This window comes from Antechinus flavipes, chromosome 3, assembly GCF_016432865.1.
Source record: "Antechinus flavipes isolate AdamAnt ecotype Samford, QLD, Australia chromosome 3, AdamAnt_v2, whole genome shotgun sequence".
Classification (NCBI taxonomy): Eukaryota; Metazoa; Chordata; class Mammalia; order Dasyuromorphia; family Dasyuridae; genus Antechinus; species Antechinus flavipes.
The window spans coordinates 117060155-117077732 of NC_067400.1; the positions used below are offsets into that span (position 1 = coordinate 117060155).

The 17578-nt window shown below is 35.9% G+C and overlaps 2 protein-coding genes across 3 annotated transcripts in view; one reads left to right on the forward strand and one right to left on the reverse strand.

Moving 5' to 3' along the window:
- The window catches only part of DIS3 (DIS3 homolog, exosome endoribonuclease and 3'-5' exoribonuclease), a 39038-nt gene extending 23617 nt beyond the window's left edge, over positions 1–15421 (reverse strand). For both annotated transcript variants that reach the window (XM_051983911.1, XM_051983910.1), the window contains exons 1-7: positions 15106–15421; positions 13961–14118; positions 10388–10584; positions 10002–10075; positions 7043–7210; positions 5650–5814; positions 3369–3482 (exon numbers count right to left, since the gene is read on the reverse strand). In XM_051983911.1, the coding sequence (XP_051839871.1) occupies positions 3369–3482; positions 5650–5814; positions 7043–7210; positions 10002–10075; positions 10388–10584; positions 13961–14118; positions 15106–15333 (1104 nt within the window). In that variant the 5' untranslated portion in view covers positions 15334–15421. The remainder of the gene's footprint in view (positions 1–3368; positions 3483–5649; positions 5815–7042; positions 7211–10001; positions 10076–10387; positions 10585–13960; positions 14119–15105) is intronic.
- Positions 15422–15977: 556 nt separating this feature from the next.
- Positions 15978–17578, forward strand: part of PIBF1 (progesterone immunomodulatory binding factor 1) — a 294559-nt gene continuing 292958 nt past the window's right edge. The window contains exon 1 of the mRNA XM_051983913.1: positions 15978–16051. The gene's annotated coding sequence lies outside the window, so the exon portion shown is untranslated. The remainder of the gene's footprint in view (positions 16052–17578) is intronic.

Genomic DNA, 17578 nt, shown 5'->3' on the forward strand with positions numbered 1-17578 from the left:
CATCCTTCCATGGTCTCTCCAATATTGAGTATTTCTGCCCCTGTCAATTCTGTGGCATGTACAGTGAAAAGTTTTCTTTTATATTTCTCTTTATTCTTGATCTAAAAAAAATTTTTCATATGGCTGTGAAGAGTTTACAACACTGATTGCCATAATTCACACACATCTCCAATTTTCTTTTTCTATTCCTCATACTGCTTCATTCTAAAGTTTCAAGGCTACTCCATATTATCTCCTCTTCTGTATTCAGAGAAACCACTTTGTCTTAGTTCTTTTCTTACCTCTCTACTCCTTCACTATTTTCTTCTCTATCCTTCTTCTTAATCCTGTAAAGCAAATATCCCAAGAATCTATATCCTTTTGGCTCTTTTCTTCTCTGTCTACATTCCCTCTCTAGGCAAACCCCATAGCTTATACATTTTTATGCAGATGGCTTCCAAATACATTATCTCTAGCCTTGAACTCTTCCAAGTTTTAGACCTATCCTTCCAACTCCTTTCAGGACATCTACACTCACATGTTCAATCAGTTCAAATGCAATATATCCAAAGAACAAGGCATCTCTCTCCTGCAAACAAGTTTTTATGATTTCACTATTACTGTCTGTATCAGCACTTAGTAGGTCCTGCATTCAAAACTTCAAGTAACCTTTGTTGCAAACAGATCCCTGTGCTCTCCTACCTCTATTGCATTTGTTCACATTATTCACATTGTCTACAGTATATTGTACATACACAGAATTTCAGTATTGGAAAGAATCCCATCTAAATAGCCTTAAGAAGCAGTCATCTGGTATCCACATGAAAACCTGAAGTGAAGGAAAACCTCTCATCTCCCAGGATAACTCATACTATTTTGCCCATCTTGATCAACTGATAAACTAGTTCAACTTTACTTATTTTTCTACTGAGTCCCTGGCCCCTTTATCAAGTCAGCAATTGTGCTGGGCCAAGCCAGGCTAAGTTTTGAATCATTCCTGTCATCCATTATTTTTATTCTCTTGCATATGCTTTTGACAATAGTCAGTAACACAATTCTTTTGACAGGGTACACTAAAATTCTGTTCCAGTTGAGCCTCACTGCTGCTAGATAATTCTTCTACACTTACCCTTATTAACTCACTATCCCCCTTTCCACAGAGGTTCTCTAAGTCTTTTTCATTCCTCCTCAAACCTTCCATGACTCCCCTTCCCACTACCTTCTCAGCTAAGAAACTTGCCACCTATTTTACAGAAATAAAAAATAAAGCCACTCACAGAGGTATTTCTTTTCTTCCGTCATATCTCATAACTAAGATGCCTTTCACCACCACCTTCCCCACTCTGTCTCACACTAAGAGCTTGTCCAAATCCTTGCAAAGACAAATCCCTCTATCTACACAATTTTGTCCTATACCTTTTTCCCAACAGACTGCCTTCTCTATCATGCTCACCCCCTCACTTTATCTTCAATCTCTCTATCTACTAGGAGTCTATCTCTTCCAATAGTCTATAACCAGACCTATGTTTTCCCCATTCTCAAAAAGCCTTCACTCAATTCTTCCACACCCACTAGATACAGTCCTAATCTTTTCTGCCTTTTGTAGCTAAACTTATTGAGAAAACTATTTACAACAAATGTTTCTATATCTTTTCCTCTTGCTTTCTTGTTAACTCTGCAGTCTGACTTCTGGTTCCTCAATCAATGGAAACTGCTTTCCCTAAAGTTACCAGTGATCTCCTAATTGCCACATCCAATAGCATTTTCTTTATCCCCATTCTTCTTACCTTTTCTGCAGCCACTGACATTGTTCTCCTTAATAGTATGTCCTCTCTAGGTTTGTGGGATATCACTCTCCTGGTTCTCCTTTTACGTATCTGAATACTCCTCAAGTTTCCTTTATTAGATCTTCAGCCAGATTAAGACCATTAATTGTGGGTGCCTGACAGTGCTCTGCACTGAGGTTTCTTCCCTTCTTCACCATGGATTTAATTACTATCTCTATAATGAGGATTCTCAGTTCTACCTTCCAGCCATAACTCTATGTTTACCTCCAGTTTTGTCTCTTAGAAAGTGTTCTTAAAACTCACAATTTATAAATGTATGTGAATATATCTTTCCAAATTTATTATATTCAAAAGCTTGACTATCCTCTTAGGTACCCAGACATGAAAGTTAGGAGTCATCTTTGGTTTTTCACTATCTCACACCCCTTGGATCCATTTTTTTTTTTTTTTTTTGCCAAGACTTATCAATTTCACCTCTGTAACATCTTTCAAATAAAGACCCCTTCTCTCTTTCTTTTGGTACTTCTACTATTTTTGTGCAGCTCATCATCTCATACTAGTACTACTGCCAGAATCTTCTGGTTGATCCTCTCATTTAAGTCTTTTCCCCTTCCGGTTCATGCTCTATTCAGTTGAAAAATTATTTTCCAAAAATGTTGATCCATCTCACCCTCATAATTCAAAAACTCCAGTGGCTTTCCTACCACCTCATTCATGCAATAGCCTCTGTCTGGCATTCAAAGTCCTTTATAACCTGCCTTCCCCATCTTTCTGGTCTTCTTACACCATACTCTCTGACACATACTCTTTCATCCAATGATCCCAAACTCCTGGCTGTTCCATGAACAAGATATTCCATTTTTTGGCTCCTGGTATTATCTCTGGCTATCCACAATGCCTAGAAAGACCTTCTCTCCTCATCTCTGCCTCCTACTTTACATTCAATAAATGCTCACTGACTAATCATTTTACAGCACTGAGTCTAAGGAAATTTTTCATTGAATTGAAAGAAAACCTAACTTTTAGAACTTCCCTTATTCAAATTATTCATTAATTACTGCCATATTCACTTTTCAAAAGCCCTTCTCAAATGTGATAGTAGTTAACGAATATAAAATTCCACGCACAGTTTTATAATATAGAAAAATAATCATTCTCCCTCAATCTGGGTACTGGGTACTATGTTTAAAACAACATTGGCTTTTTTAGTTACCATGTCACACTTTTTAGACTTCAGTACATCAAAAAAAAAAAAAACATGTAGAATCCTTTTTACATAAATATATTTCCTGTTGGTCCCCTACCCTCCTTTAAAATCCAACTCAAAAATGTCACCTTTTCTATAAATCTTTACCTGATTTCACTCAGTCTTGACTTTCTCCCTCAAAATTCACATAATACTGCAGTTTGCATCTTTTTTAAAGCAATTATCATGGAATATATGTGATCTACATGTCTTATCTAGTTATTAGCATATAACTAATCCATGAAAGCCAGGAACATGTCTTATTTGAATGTTGTATTTCCCTAGCCTCCCCTAGCAACATAATTACATTCATGTAAGCATTTCAAATACTGCATAAAAAGAAAGTTTTCACTTACCTCCTTAATATCAGATTTGGAAAGCATGCCACAAAATGGCCTCCAGTTCCTTTTTATTATTCCTACCACTCTTCCTGAAGGCCTTAACATTTTCACATTTATAGCAGTGTTCAGCTGGAATTTAAAAATAAAAATAGAACCAAGCGTTATCTATTTTCCCATTAATATAACACAAATGATGACAGTTTTTCACTAACAATCTATATCTATATTGCAACATACAAGCCCTAAATTATGACATCACAATAAGTTGCATTAACTCTAAAATTCTGTGAAACAGTATGACCAAACTTTCAAAGTAGTATCATCTACAGTAAAGCAATATATATGCTAGGCCAACAAAACTGTAATTAAATACCCCCCCAAATCAGATGCTATTATGAACTCTAGTTTGACCCTCTTTTCTCTAAGGTCAAATACAAATTTCTTTGTTTAAAAACATTAAAACTCTAGAGCCTGGCTCCAAAATACTTTTGCAGTACTTTATTATTCTTAAGTGGTATTCCTGCTGTTACTCATGTAGAATATTCCTATCTCTCAATTCTGCTTTCATGTGCACTATATCCCATGACTAAAATTCACTCACTTCGTACTATCACTTCTTAGAAGCCCTAGTTTTCTTCAAAGCTCAGAACCAGAACTACCTACACATGAGATCATTCTTATTCTCCTGAGATGTCAGTACCAGCATCTAACACTGAATTTATTATATTTATACATGTGTTGTATCCTCTAGAAGAATGTAATCTTCTAGAGGAAAAACTTTTTTCAACTTTTGTCTTTGCATCTCCAGCATCTACCACAGTATTCAATACCACACTAGGGCTTAATGAATTATTATTTATCTATTCAAAAAGACAATCTTTCCATTTTAATATGACATGTGTTGACTATAAAGTCTTATAGGTAAAACAGGGCATGTAACTAGATTTTTTTGTGAACCTTGTCATGATTCTCACCTGCAATTTAGAAAAATAAGTACAGAATAAATATGTTATCAGAAAAAATTTCCTATTACCATGGACCTTCCTTAAAAGAATTAGACAGAAAGAAGTGTGTGGTATAGTGAAAAGGATAGGATTCCGTTCAGCAACCAGAACTAGAAATTAGCTCTGTTAATGTAAGCAAATCATTTAATCACTCTGGGCTTCAGTTTCTCCATTTGTAAAATGAGGTAATTGAGGTAGATAAGCTCATCAAAGCTTCCTGTAATTTTAAAATTCTATGATTGTATGTCAAAGGGGTTGATTACAAGAAGAAACAAAAGAACTCTATGAAAACAACACTCTCACTTATAACACCATGTACACACATTCCAAGGACAAAATTAATAGTAAATTCCATATGTCACTCAAATGTGGAAAAAGACATAGCATCACTACAAATTCTGCTTGGAATATAACATGTTAAGAATCATAAGAATCAAATAAAAAGTCAAAATATTGATTATATATACTCTTAACTCTGTGTCCTTGATGAGGATAAACATCTGAAAGTATGCTTTCTCATACTGGGTTCTCATGAAAAATATATAGAAAAAGGCAATGGAGAAAATTTGGAGAACATACCTTTATTTTGGCATATTTTGGATAAAACAGACTAAATTGCAAATTATAATATTATTTTCCTTTGTTACAAATAACTTTTAAAAATTGTGTTACTTAGGTGCCAGTTAATAGAAAACTAAGATCAATAGCTAAAAGTTATCTTAGAGATGATTTAGTACCACTGTTTTATTTTACAGATGAGAAAACTATCCAGGCTTTACAAATGATTTGTTCAATGTCACACAAGAACACAGATCAGATTCAAATGCAGGTCTTAATGCACAGGATTCAAGTCTTAGATATAAGATGCAAATCCTATTATTTCTCTCTACCATTCCATGCTTCTACCTAATTAACTTTAAATTCATGAATTTTAAATTTTGACACCAAAATCAAGTTTCTTTATACCTGAAGTAAATGACAAAAAAAAAAAAAAAAAAACCACCCACAAAATGTTGCTAATACAACATATTTCTGTGTCTTACATGTATTTAGGCCATAATACTCATAAAATGATAGACTTTATATTTGACTTTGTTTAAAAATAGTCTGCTAAAACATACACTCAAATCCACTTGTGATCTCAATTACTGGGAAGCATATTTCAAGTAAAAAATTGCATATTACAAAAGTAATACAGAGTTAAAAAATTTAATTTTAAAAACACTATAAAGTTTATCTTAAATGGTCATAGAAAGAAATAAAACAGCATGAAAACCTGTTTAATTTCATACAGTGTTTTCTTTTTCCTCTTCGTCTTCTACATCATCACCATTTTGACCTTCATCTTGCAGGACCACAGAAGATGGTGCTACCCACTGACTTCTGGGCAAAAGTTCCACAGCTACTATGTCCTCATGAACAGCCCGGTTCAAGTTTTTAAGTCCTTGGATGATAATCTGTATACAAACAGGAGAAAAAAGGCAAGAGAAACGATCCCATTACTCTGCGAAAATGTGCTCAAATATAGCTTGATCTAGGTGCATACTGCATGCTCTCTCTCTGTTTATAATACTCCTCTACTTATCGCCAATGGTTATCTATGAGTATTTTCAAAACTTACATTGAGCAAAATGTCAATTTTAATCATTACTATATTTACTGAATGTTCCATTTCTTTATTTTAAAAATGAAATGGTAGAATATTCTATATTTACTGATAGTAACAAACCAAAGCAAAGAAGGTAGAGAAGACAATTTAATCATATTACCTGGAAAAAACTGTATAAATAGCACTCATATGCAAGTTAAGTATGAGATTACTACAGAGAACAATAAGCATATTTGATAGAATCTTGGACTTGTCAAGAAAACTTAAATTCTTAAGTCTTTCCTCGGTCTCTGTGGTTTCAAGAAAATCACTTAACCTCTTAGCCTCAGTTTTTTCACCTATAAAATAAGAGTAAAACCATGTACTACAATAGGCAGAATGGTAGAATCAAATGAGTGGATAAACACTAGACCTTGGGTCAGGAAGACTTGAATTCAAATCTGACCTCAGGCACTTATTAGCTGTATCACTTTGGGCAAGTCACTTTACTGTTTGCCTGTTTCCTCATCTATAAAATAGGGATAATAATAGCATCTACTTCCTAGGATCACTGGGAGAATCACATGAGACAATAATGTTAAAGGTCTTACAACAGTTTTTGGCACATCTAACTATTTGTGATCTCATGTGGCATTTTCTTGGCAAAGATATTGGAGTGATTTTCCATTTCTTCTCCAATTCATTTTACAGGTGAGGAAATTGAAGCAAACAGGGTTAAGTGACTGACCCAGGGTCATACTGACCAGTTTTGAACTTGCAAAGATGAGCCTTCTGCTCCACAGGCACATTATTCCATCCATTGTGCCACTCAGCTACCCTATTAAGAACTACACAAATTGTGTTATTATTACTACTCTTATATGAACAGTGAGCAAAATGGACAATAAGTGTGATCAAAGTAAGCTTAAGACAGTCAAACAAAGGAAATGAATACTGCTACCCTAGTCTTGATAACTGTTCCCAAACTGACAAAATGAAAGGGAGATGGGCAAATCCAAACTACCTCACTAAAATACATTAAAAATATATATGAGGCAAGATAAAAAGGAATATAGTTCATATCATTCCAAACTTGCCTCTCTGTTTTCTTCATCATCTCCATGAATCCACACTGTGGCTTCAAGATAATTCTCTCTACTTGCTCTGAATGTTCCTTGAAGGTAAGTACCAGATTTTATGCCTTGCTGTAATTTACTTAAAGGAAGATGCTCTGGAAATAATACTTTCCGACTTTCTATTTCATTCTGTGAAATAAACAAAAAAACACGATTAGTAATAACGTACTCAAATCTATTTTCAATAGTGACAGAAAATTCTTTCCAAATTAAAAATAAATGGATATTTAATGTTTATTCAAATAATAATGAAAGAGAATAATCTTATATGTTAAAAGCTCTAAAATAAACATAAAAGGAGGGTCTCTTTTTACACTATGTTGGCATCAAGAAAAAAAGAAATAAAATAAAGGAAACTTCAGGCTATTGTATAATAAATGTCCATCAACATAATAAAAACCACACACAGTATTTTTGACCTCATTCCTAGTGTTACATTCTACCGGTCCTCTGGACACTTATATCTGACTGTCTTATTGCCTTCTAAATTCAAGAATAAAAAAACCACTGAGCAATCCAGAGACCTGGCTTTTATCCCAGCTTCATCACCATTTTTGTCATCTTGAGCAACTAACAACTTTCCTATATTCTGATTTCCTTGTTAATTAAGTAGCAGGATAAACAAGCTAATTTCTCCTTACTCTAAAAATATTCCATTATTCTAAATTTAAATTCCTCATTCCCTCTCCACAAAACTGTTTCCCTATTCTATCTTTTCTCATTTCTGTCAATTATAGTATTATATTCCCAATGATCAAGGTTTGAACCTTGGGTCTCCTTTCTCCTCCTTTGCCCTCATATCATGTCATTGAGTTATCAAGTCATATGAATTCCTTTTTCACACTATTCCTAAAATTCAGCTTTTCCTTTTAATTCTCATGATTGAAAACTTTTTTTTTTCATTTTTAAAACTTCACTTTAAAACTTCTATGAGAAAATATTTAAATCTTCAAGGTGAATAGAGGGTTAATAAAGAAGGCTCCAAATACTTTGGTTTCAGTTTCTCCTTCTCATTTATTCTTTTCCCACATTCATCTTTTCAAACACTGTCACTCTTAAATTCATAAACTTTTGAGGGTTTTAAATGAAAAAGCTGTACCCACTTAACTGGAAGTGATAACTTTTTTTTTTTTTGCTGAGGCAGTTGGGGTTAAGTGACTTGCCCTGGGTCACACAGCTAGCAAGTGTTATGTGTCTGAGATCAAATTTGAACTTGGGTCCTCCTGACTTCAGGACTGGTGCTCTATCCTCTGTACCACCTAGCTGCCTTTCCCCCCTCCCCCCCTACGCTGGAAGAGATTTTAGATCCTCTTACTTTATAGGTGAGGAAACTGAGGCAGACGAAGATTGCTAAAAATAAGTGCCTAAGGAGAGATTTAAACCCAAGTTTTCTTCATTTCAAGTCCAAAGTCCTATCTGATCACCATAAGGCCTCTCATATAGCTAGCAAATACTTCAGGCTAAATGTGGACGTAGGGCTAATTGACTCTAGGTCCAGTACTCTACTCATTTAGTCACTTATCAAATCACATGCCATATTGTGAAAGTTTTTATGCTTATTGTTTCCCTAAAGCTAATTTTTCCTCAATTCACTATTTGTTAAGAGTGCCATCAGGAATTCAACATCCTAAAGTTAGAAGTTGTGGTTTTATGTTTTGATATGATAAGGTGATATTACCAAGTCTTCCTTATCACATCCCTGTACAATCAACTGTTTTCTAGTCTCATAACAGGACATTCTACTTTCCTAGAATACAACAGTCTCCTTGACCATAATTTTTTCCTGCCTTCAAACTTAATAAAAAACTTAATAGCTTCCCACTCTCCATTGAGGAAAATTTAAAAACTACCAAGTATTCAGGACTCACCCTGTTTAGTGCTACTCTTTTTCCAGTCTCATCCAAAAGCACTCTTCTGTTTTCCAGATGTTATTTTCTGTACTTACTGCACCTTAGTCTTTGTTCTATTTCCTATGTTTAGACTGTCCCCCCTTACCTCTATTCTTTATCGTTTAAATTTCTACCTATTCTTTAAAGGCAAAATGAAATTCCAGTTCCTCTAGGAAGGCTTTCCTGACCCCCCTGGTTAATAATGACATTCCTGTCCTCAGGTATCAAACAAGACCATGATAATCACCTCTTTTATATTTTATCATGTACCATTATTTATTTGGACATTTCTATCCCTCCCCCCTTCCCCGTATTAGCAAAGCTCCTATATTTATGTCTTCATTCAGCACCTTGTACACACATCACACCTTTATGTATGATGAATTAAAAATTGTTATTATTTAACTTTTCACAAATTTATTTTTATACTTTGTTTTCCAAACTAGACTGTGTACTATAGGGCTTTTTGGTATGATTATACAGAGCTGGCATTTAATTGATTCAACTGAAGGAAACAGTAGAACAAATAAAGATCTTAGCTCCAATTCTGATAAACAAATAGAGATAGGTGTAAAATTAATTAGCTTTTAAATGAGAATAAAGGAAACATCACTGAGACATATATAGAAGTTTTATCTCAATGACATTTTTACCTATTCCTCTAAGAGTCTATTCATCCCTGATCTCCCTGACAAACTGACAAAAAGGAGACAGGATTCACAAAGGAGCTAGCTGTCAGACTCTATCTGAAACACAAAGGAGTACCGTGAATTCTGAGAATTTGATTCCAACTTTTTGTGGCAATAATTTTGGAGAGATTAATATAATATTAGTAATTATTTCCAACAGATCTCTTAGTATTTCTTATCTATAAGTAGTTCCATTTTTAAACTTCATAATTTGGGGCTTCATATCCCAAAGATGCCAAATTGCATTTTTCAATCAGTATTTCTACTTTTAAAAAAATCTTGAAAAAAAAAACAAACATAAGAAAAAAAAAAAAAGTACAAGACCATGAACACAAATCATACCCCTTCATCAGATAGACAAGCAAGACGATCTACAAGTTCAGGATTTGCCGTTAAGCTTTTTATGTATTCTTCACCTGAAAAATACATTTTTTTTTCAGATTAATAAGTAGACAAGTACATGTAGAGGGTAGTTTACTTATCCAAGTCTATGAACTATCCAAAGTCTCTGATAAGAAGGGGTAGCTAATAATATAAGAAAGTAGGATGAGGGGGGAAAAAGACAAGTATTATCGTTCACATAGTCCTTGCTAAAAGATTTTTAATGATATAAAAAAGTACATTGTGACCACACTATTGACTTTGTGATAGGTCATAGAACTGACTAGGAACGACTTTTATTTACATTTGAAAATTAACAGTAAATAGAAAAAAATAATATGGCTTACATGTATAAGCTGGTATTCCCTCTTCTATTGCCTTCTCTTTATTTTTTATGTCATTTGTTATGAAGATAACTTGAGGATGATTCTCATCTGTTGTAATTTTCTTCATGTGTTCATTGTACCATTTTGCTGCTACTCGGATTGCTCTATCATTACGATCATTCGCATTTTCCCCTTGTTTTTGTTCTATATATGTTTCTCTAGATGTTTAAAGACAAATCAAAAGCCAAAAAGCACATAAATAACCTAATCAAATATATTCACTTTGGTGAAAATAAAGTATTGTGAGCTTTTAAAGCTCACGTTACTAAATGTTTAAAACTGGAATCAAGGATAAATACTTTTCTTACATTGTTTTTCCAATTTATTCCTTAAGAAATACCAGAATCAAAAAGTAAGGGAAGGGTCAATTCTATTGGGTTTTTAATATAAATATTGACACACATAATTAATCAAAAAGGAATATAATCTAATTAATATGACAAATGAAAAACATCAAATGGAACATTATTCCACAGTACCCAAATAGTTATTCAAAGGTAACAGGAAAAACACTAATAATAATTTCCCTGTACCTAAAATGTCTCCCTCCCATTTCTACCAGTTGCAATTCTATTTTCAAGGGTCCAGATCAAATGTCACCTCAATGAATGAAAACTATTCCCAATCATTCCTTAGCAATGATCACTTTTTGTTTGGACCAAAAATACTTGATTTGCACTACTCTTTGACACTTTCCATATATATATCACATATCCTTTTAGATTGTAAGCTCCATGAGGGCAAAGATGTTGTAAGAGAATTAAGTGAATCTTTATGTAGCTCCTCCAGCACATAGCTCAGTGCCTACCACAACTCAGGTTAAGAAATGAATTTCAAAGAGAAATTTACTTATAGAATTTATGCAATCTATAAAACTTGTAGGAAACAACTTACTTAAACTACATTCAACATATTTAATTTTACTCAATTAAATGAAGCTATAAAGGAAAAGTAAAAAGAAATGAAATTATAATTCATACATATCTTCTATAATCTATACTGTCCACTGTCGTGGACACTCAGCCCACTGATGGCAAACTGCAATCATTTCATGCCTTAAAAGACTTTATGAATAGCTGTGACTAGAGTAATCCTTTAGTAAGAAACTACTCTACTCTTAAGAGGATTGTTTGTAGATGCCACAGGGACTAATGTCAGTCTTTCCTGCCAGAATCAGAGTTTGTGCTTGAATAGCATGGTCTTTGAGAAACCAAGACATGAGGAGGTACCAAAGCACGAGTCTACACAACAGAAAGGTAATCTATGATGGTACTTTAACACATATGCTAATGATCAAATTAACCTATATATTCTTATTCACATTCTTCCAATTCTAGCCATCTGAACTCTCAAAAACAACATTAAACAAAACCAATGGGAGTGACTCTTTCATTTTTCTCTCCACTGTCGTAGTTACAATAATGTTCAGCTTTTTATGAGCTCATTTAAGAGTTTTCTTGGCAAAGATATTGAAGGGCTTTGCTATTTCCTTCTTCAGCTCATTTTACAAATAAAGAAACTGAGGTAAACATCGTTAAATGACTTGCCCAGAGGCATACATCTAGTTAGTGTCTAAGGATAGATTTGAATAAGTTTCCCAGGCCCAGCTCTCTATCCACTCCACAACCTAGCTGCCATACAATTTTATTTATTCAGTCATTCAGTCAAGTCTGATTCTTTGTCTAAGAAGTTTTAGACTGGAATGGTTTGCCATTTCCTTTTCCAATGGATTAAACCTAACAGCTTAAGTGACTTGTCCAGGGTCACAGAACTACTAAGTGTCTAAGGCCAAATTTGAACTCAGATCTTCCTGACTCCAGGCCCAGTGTTCTATCCACTGAAGCACCTAAGTGCTACCCAATATCACTGTGGAGGCTCTTCAGGCACTAGGTCCATCTGTTTTCTTTTGCTTCTGTTTTAAGCCCTCCAGTAGTCTCCAACCTGAACAAATAGGCAGGGTGGGTCTAATCCAGGATTAATTAAATTAAAAAATCAGATCCTATGGCTTTTAATGGCATGTCGGGGGTAGGGGAAGTTGGATCAACCTGTCATTTCACTAGTACTGGACATTACCTTATAGACCTGCAGCTTATTATTTTAAATAGCTACCTGGAACTAAGAGGGAAAGCACTTGGCTAGATCACAAGGTCAAAAGGCATTCACAGTGGTAGTACATGTACCCAGGTCTTTCTGACTCTTCATCTAGTTCAGCTAACTACTCTTACAACTCTTCCTCTCTTATCTAGTATAATACTATTCCCAACAAAATCTTACCAGGTTTACAATAGAAAAAAGCACATGATTTGAAGAAAATAAGATCTGTGGCATCAAGGTTTCCATTAAGTGCAAGGAATCAAAATTTGAAATGTTTTGCCAATACTCTCTATTAGAACTGAGTATGTGATATAAATATGAGTAACAGATTTGGGAAGAATGGTCCATGGTGGGGGAGAGGGAGAGAGGGGAGAAGAGAGTGAAGGGGAAGGTTTAAGTACTCTATTGGAAAGTTCTACCTTCATATCATCAGATTTCAATCTAGAGGTGACCTATTTCCTCATTTTACAGACTAGGGGCAAAAGTTCCTTAAGGTCAAATTTTGCCCAAGGTTACACTTCAGGAAGTGGCTTAGATAGGATTTGACCGCAACTATTTCTGCCTCTGAGGCTAATATTCTACCAACTATATCATTTTTGTGTAAGGGTGACGAGGCTAATATTCTACCAACTATATCATTTTTGTGTAAGGGTGACTAACATAGAGTATATTATGTAAATGAATAACCAAGGTCTCATTGTATTTTATATAATTTTTTAAAAGCACAGACATATTTTCCAAGATCAAACTTTATATTTCAAGATATAACTTTTAACAATAACACAACAACCATGTTCAAGACATACAACAAATATCCAAATCTAACATTCCCTTTCTTAGTTTTATAATTTTTAATCACAAAGAAACTTGATACTTACATTTTTTATTTTTTTAAATATCTATATAGCCATAATCTGCTTCTTTTTTTTTTTTAAATACTCTTTACACTGCTATCTGATATAGCTTGTCTATGAAATTTTTACAAACTAGAGTTTTGCTCAGAATTCTTGGTAAAAATACACTTCAAATATTCAATTAATAGTACCTTAAAATCAATTAGAGAAATTTTGGAGTCATAAATAGAACTATGGAGAATCATACCTGAACCCAAAGGAGTATCAATCAGAAGCTTCCTTAAAGACAGATGGTCCTGATTCAAGTATTGAGTCTCAAGAAAATTACTCAATATGTGTCTCAAATTTCTCAAGTGGGAAAAAAGATTACCCTACCTATCTTATTAGGTGATTCGGAAGATTAAATGAGGATGTACAGAAAAGCATTTTGGAATATAAAACCGATCAGATAAAATGTAAGAAATTCTTAGAAATAAAACTATTTTAGTTATGTATTTAGCAAAATTACAAATTACTACTTCCACCTAGTCCAACACCCTTGAATTTTTTTTTTTTTTTTACTATCCAACATAGATGATTATCTTACCTATGATGCTCATTAGTGAAGGTATAGAAATGCTTGCTAAGATCACTAATCAAATCTCGGATTCTCTTATATACTGGTGCACTCCGATTCCTTACTTCCTGGAGAACTGTTTGTAGCAGGATTACATTTCTGATAACTGGATCCTCAAGTATATCAATCTTAAAAAAGAAAAATGCGTTCAAATTTCTCAAAACTTTATTCTGCTCTTGCAATACACCTATTTCAGTATACTCTACTTTTGCAATATACATTTTTATCAAATTTAACCCTTTATAAACTATACATTTATTACTGAAAAGTGAATCTAAGAATAAAAAATAGTCAAAGGAAGGGAAGTCTCTAAATTTTGCACAGATCCGTTATAGCTAGGGAAGATCATCAATCCAATAACATATATTCAACATTGATTGAGGATCCCAGAGCTGCTGGGGTTTCTGACTACACCAATTAAGTGTCTAATTTCAGTATATTTCTAAGTAAAAACTAACAGAATGGTAAGCAAATTAAAAATGATAAGTTTACATTTACATAATGCTTCCTATTAATACATGAGCAAATCTAAGTACAATTGAAGTGTATATTGTAACTTTTACTAGGCCTACATTTCAAGGATAAAGACACAAGTTCAGAATAAAGGACTTGTCCTAAATCACAAAAGCTGCTAAGACACTCATCTTTAGTTCGAATATTGATTCAAAATCCCAAAATTTTCAACTCATTGGGGGTGGGAGATGGGAGTAAAAACCCAAACCAAAATGAAGTCCAAGGAGGTCATTCTCAAGAGGGGAAATGATAGGATTTTGAGCAGGAGAAACCCTTCAAGGTCCATCTTCCACATTTTATAAATGGGGAAACTGAGGCCCAGGGGGAAGTTCTAGACACAACACAAAATTCAAACCAATAGATTCTGTCCACAAGAAAAGATACGATGCTTACGTTCTGTTGAAAATTAATTTTTGAAACCTCTAGCTTAATCTGTTTTGCATTTTTAAGCTCTTGTAGTTTAAAATCTACGAAATGATACCCAGATCTCCCAAGGCCCCAGCCGGGGGTCCTCGATTCCCGCCCCCCAACCTCCTACGCCGCTTCAGGAAGCGGGCTTGCTTTGAGGGCGACCTCGTCAGTCGAGGCTTTCTTCGTGGCACCTGGTGGAGCAGCACGTTGGTGTCCGGCAGAAGGTAGTGGGGCTGTGGGCAGAGGCTGCTCTCGGGGTCGCGTGGCCGAGGCTCGAGGGCCGGCCCTTCCTGGGCACTGCAGCACTCGGTGCAGCCCGAAGCCCCGCAACCGATGTCGTCGCGTAGATAATGCTCCCGCACTATCTTCAGCACTCCGCCCGCCCGGGTCTTCTTCAAGAACGTTCGGGATTTGAGCATCGCGCTCGCTGGCCGCTTTCTGGCCGGACCAGGCCGCCTATCACGTTTAAAGGCAAGAAGCGGTCCTGCCACAAAACCAGAGCATAGAGACGAGTAAAGTACTAAACCGGAGGGGGAGGGTGAAAAGGAGGTAAACTCCGCACTTCCAAGTAGCAGCTCCTTCCGGCGGCCTCGGTGATTGGTCAAACCTGTAGCCCTATGTCAGAGATTGGTGCTCTCGGGTTGTTTGCCTGAGGACTTCTAAAGAACTTCACTTCCCGGCATACCCTGCTACCTTCCTCCGCTTTTAACCGGCGGGAGAAGTCGAAGAGATGGTTCTCTCGGGTTGGCTCCGCTAGGACAAGTCTTTCCAAGAACTTCACTTCCCGGCATGCCCCACCTCCTCCCTGCGCTCTTAGTCAAGTGGGAAGAATCGAAGAGATGTTACATTCGGGTTGGCTCGCTTAGAGCCGGCTTTTCTAAGAATTTCACTTCCCAACATGCTCCGCTGCTTCCCGCGGCTCCTAGTTAACGGGTTTGGTTTCGGCATGGCTCGAGAATCGCGCTAGTGGCTGCTTCCTCCTTTGTTTCACCAGTGCTAGCGTCGTTGTCCTGGTTACGGCTTCTTCCCGGAGAGGCCGAGCTGTTGCAGAGGAGGGCCCAAACAGAGAAATCACGAGGACTTCAACGGGCGGCAATACGGGCGATTCCAGCTTGAGCTCCAGGACTTGCGTCCATGGTAATTATTTGTCCCGAGCTCGGGTCTGCCCGCAGCTGGCGGGCTCTTTTTCGAGCCGGGCCGGGAGGCTTCCCCCTGTTGCTGTTTTCCTTAGCAGAAAAAAAAAGTGTTCTATTTCAAATCAGTAAATTATTAAGCCCCACTACTTGCCAGGTTCCCTACTAAGCGCTGGGCACACACAAAAAAGAGGCAAAAAACAGTACCTATCCTCAAGAAGCTTACTATCTAATGGGGGAGATTTGTTGTCTGTTCTTCTCGAAGACAACCATGACGTCAGGGAGGTGATGTCGCGACATGCAGGTGAGTTGGATTTAAGTGAGGGATGCCTGTACAAGTCAATTGCTTCATGATTTTTCCAAAGCCATCTGGGTCCAGTGGCCAGAAAGTGATTAAGATGAAGTGAGGAAGATATGAGGCAAAGAATGACCTTTTTTTTTTTTTTTTTTTTTTTTTTAAATCCTCCTTTTTCCATATCTTAAGGATCACTGACTAGATTTCGTACTTAAGGACCAAGCCTTAAAACATGACTGGCACTCCTAGATTGATCCAATAAAAGGTTCCAAGTCAAGCCCACTTGGTCTTTCTTTTGGCTGACTTTGCCTCAGAATGAATGTAAGTAGCAATTGTTGTTTTGGCCAGAAACTCTTTAGGGTTTTCCCATTCCAGATTGATTGATGGATTGATTGATGACCAGGTAAAAAAGGCCATTCTTTACCTCATACCTTTCTTACTTAGTGGTAATCATTAAACTGGTAGTTTACCTCAGTCTAGCTGAGATCTTTTAAAGACCTTAACTTAAGACTGTTTCTCCCAACATGATTCATAAAGAAATGTGTATTAAAAAACAATTAATGTACATGCATAACCAGAAAAATAAAGAAAACAATTTTTAAAAAATCTCCCACTGTATCCAGGACCATATCCACTCATTCTGATTTATATCTGGCCACTGAACCCAGATGGAGCTGGAGGGGAAAGTGAGGCAGGTGACCTTTCCATAGTCCTCCCTCCCTCAAATCCAATTCACTGGAATGTCTTGTCAACAACTCACTGGTGTCATGGTCCTTTTCCAAATAGAAGAATAACCTTTGTGAGTAGGAATTGCGCCACTGAGGACTGGCCAACGAAACTAATTATCTTCTTTTCTTTCCTTCTTATTTTATTCCCTTAATTGTGTCCCCTTTAATCAAAAATAATCACTGAAACTGTGATCTTTGATCTGCAAAAGAAGAGAGATTCGGGGTCTCCCAGGCTCCAGAGAATCTGGGAAAAGGCATATCTTCCAGACCAGCATCATTCATTTGGAAATCTTGGGTATATCACCCCCCACACACATTGATCTTTTTGGGAAATCATATCCCCCAATCAGGCTGAAAAAGCCTTCAAAGTAATTTCATTCAATTGGGAGATCCTGGTCTGATAACAGTTCAAAGTGCCCCAAGATTTGTTCATAAAATAGGTTTCTGCCAATCTATTCTTTGTAAATTTCTTTATTAAGAAATCTGCCCACAAGAGAAAGGGAACTCA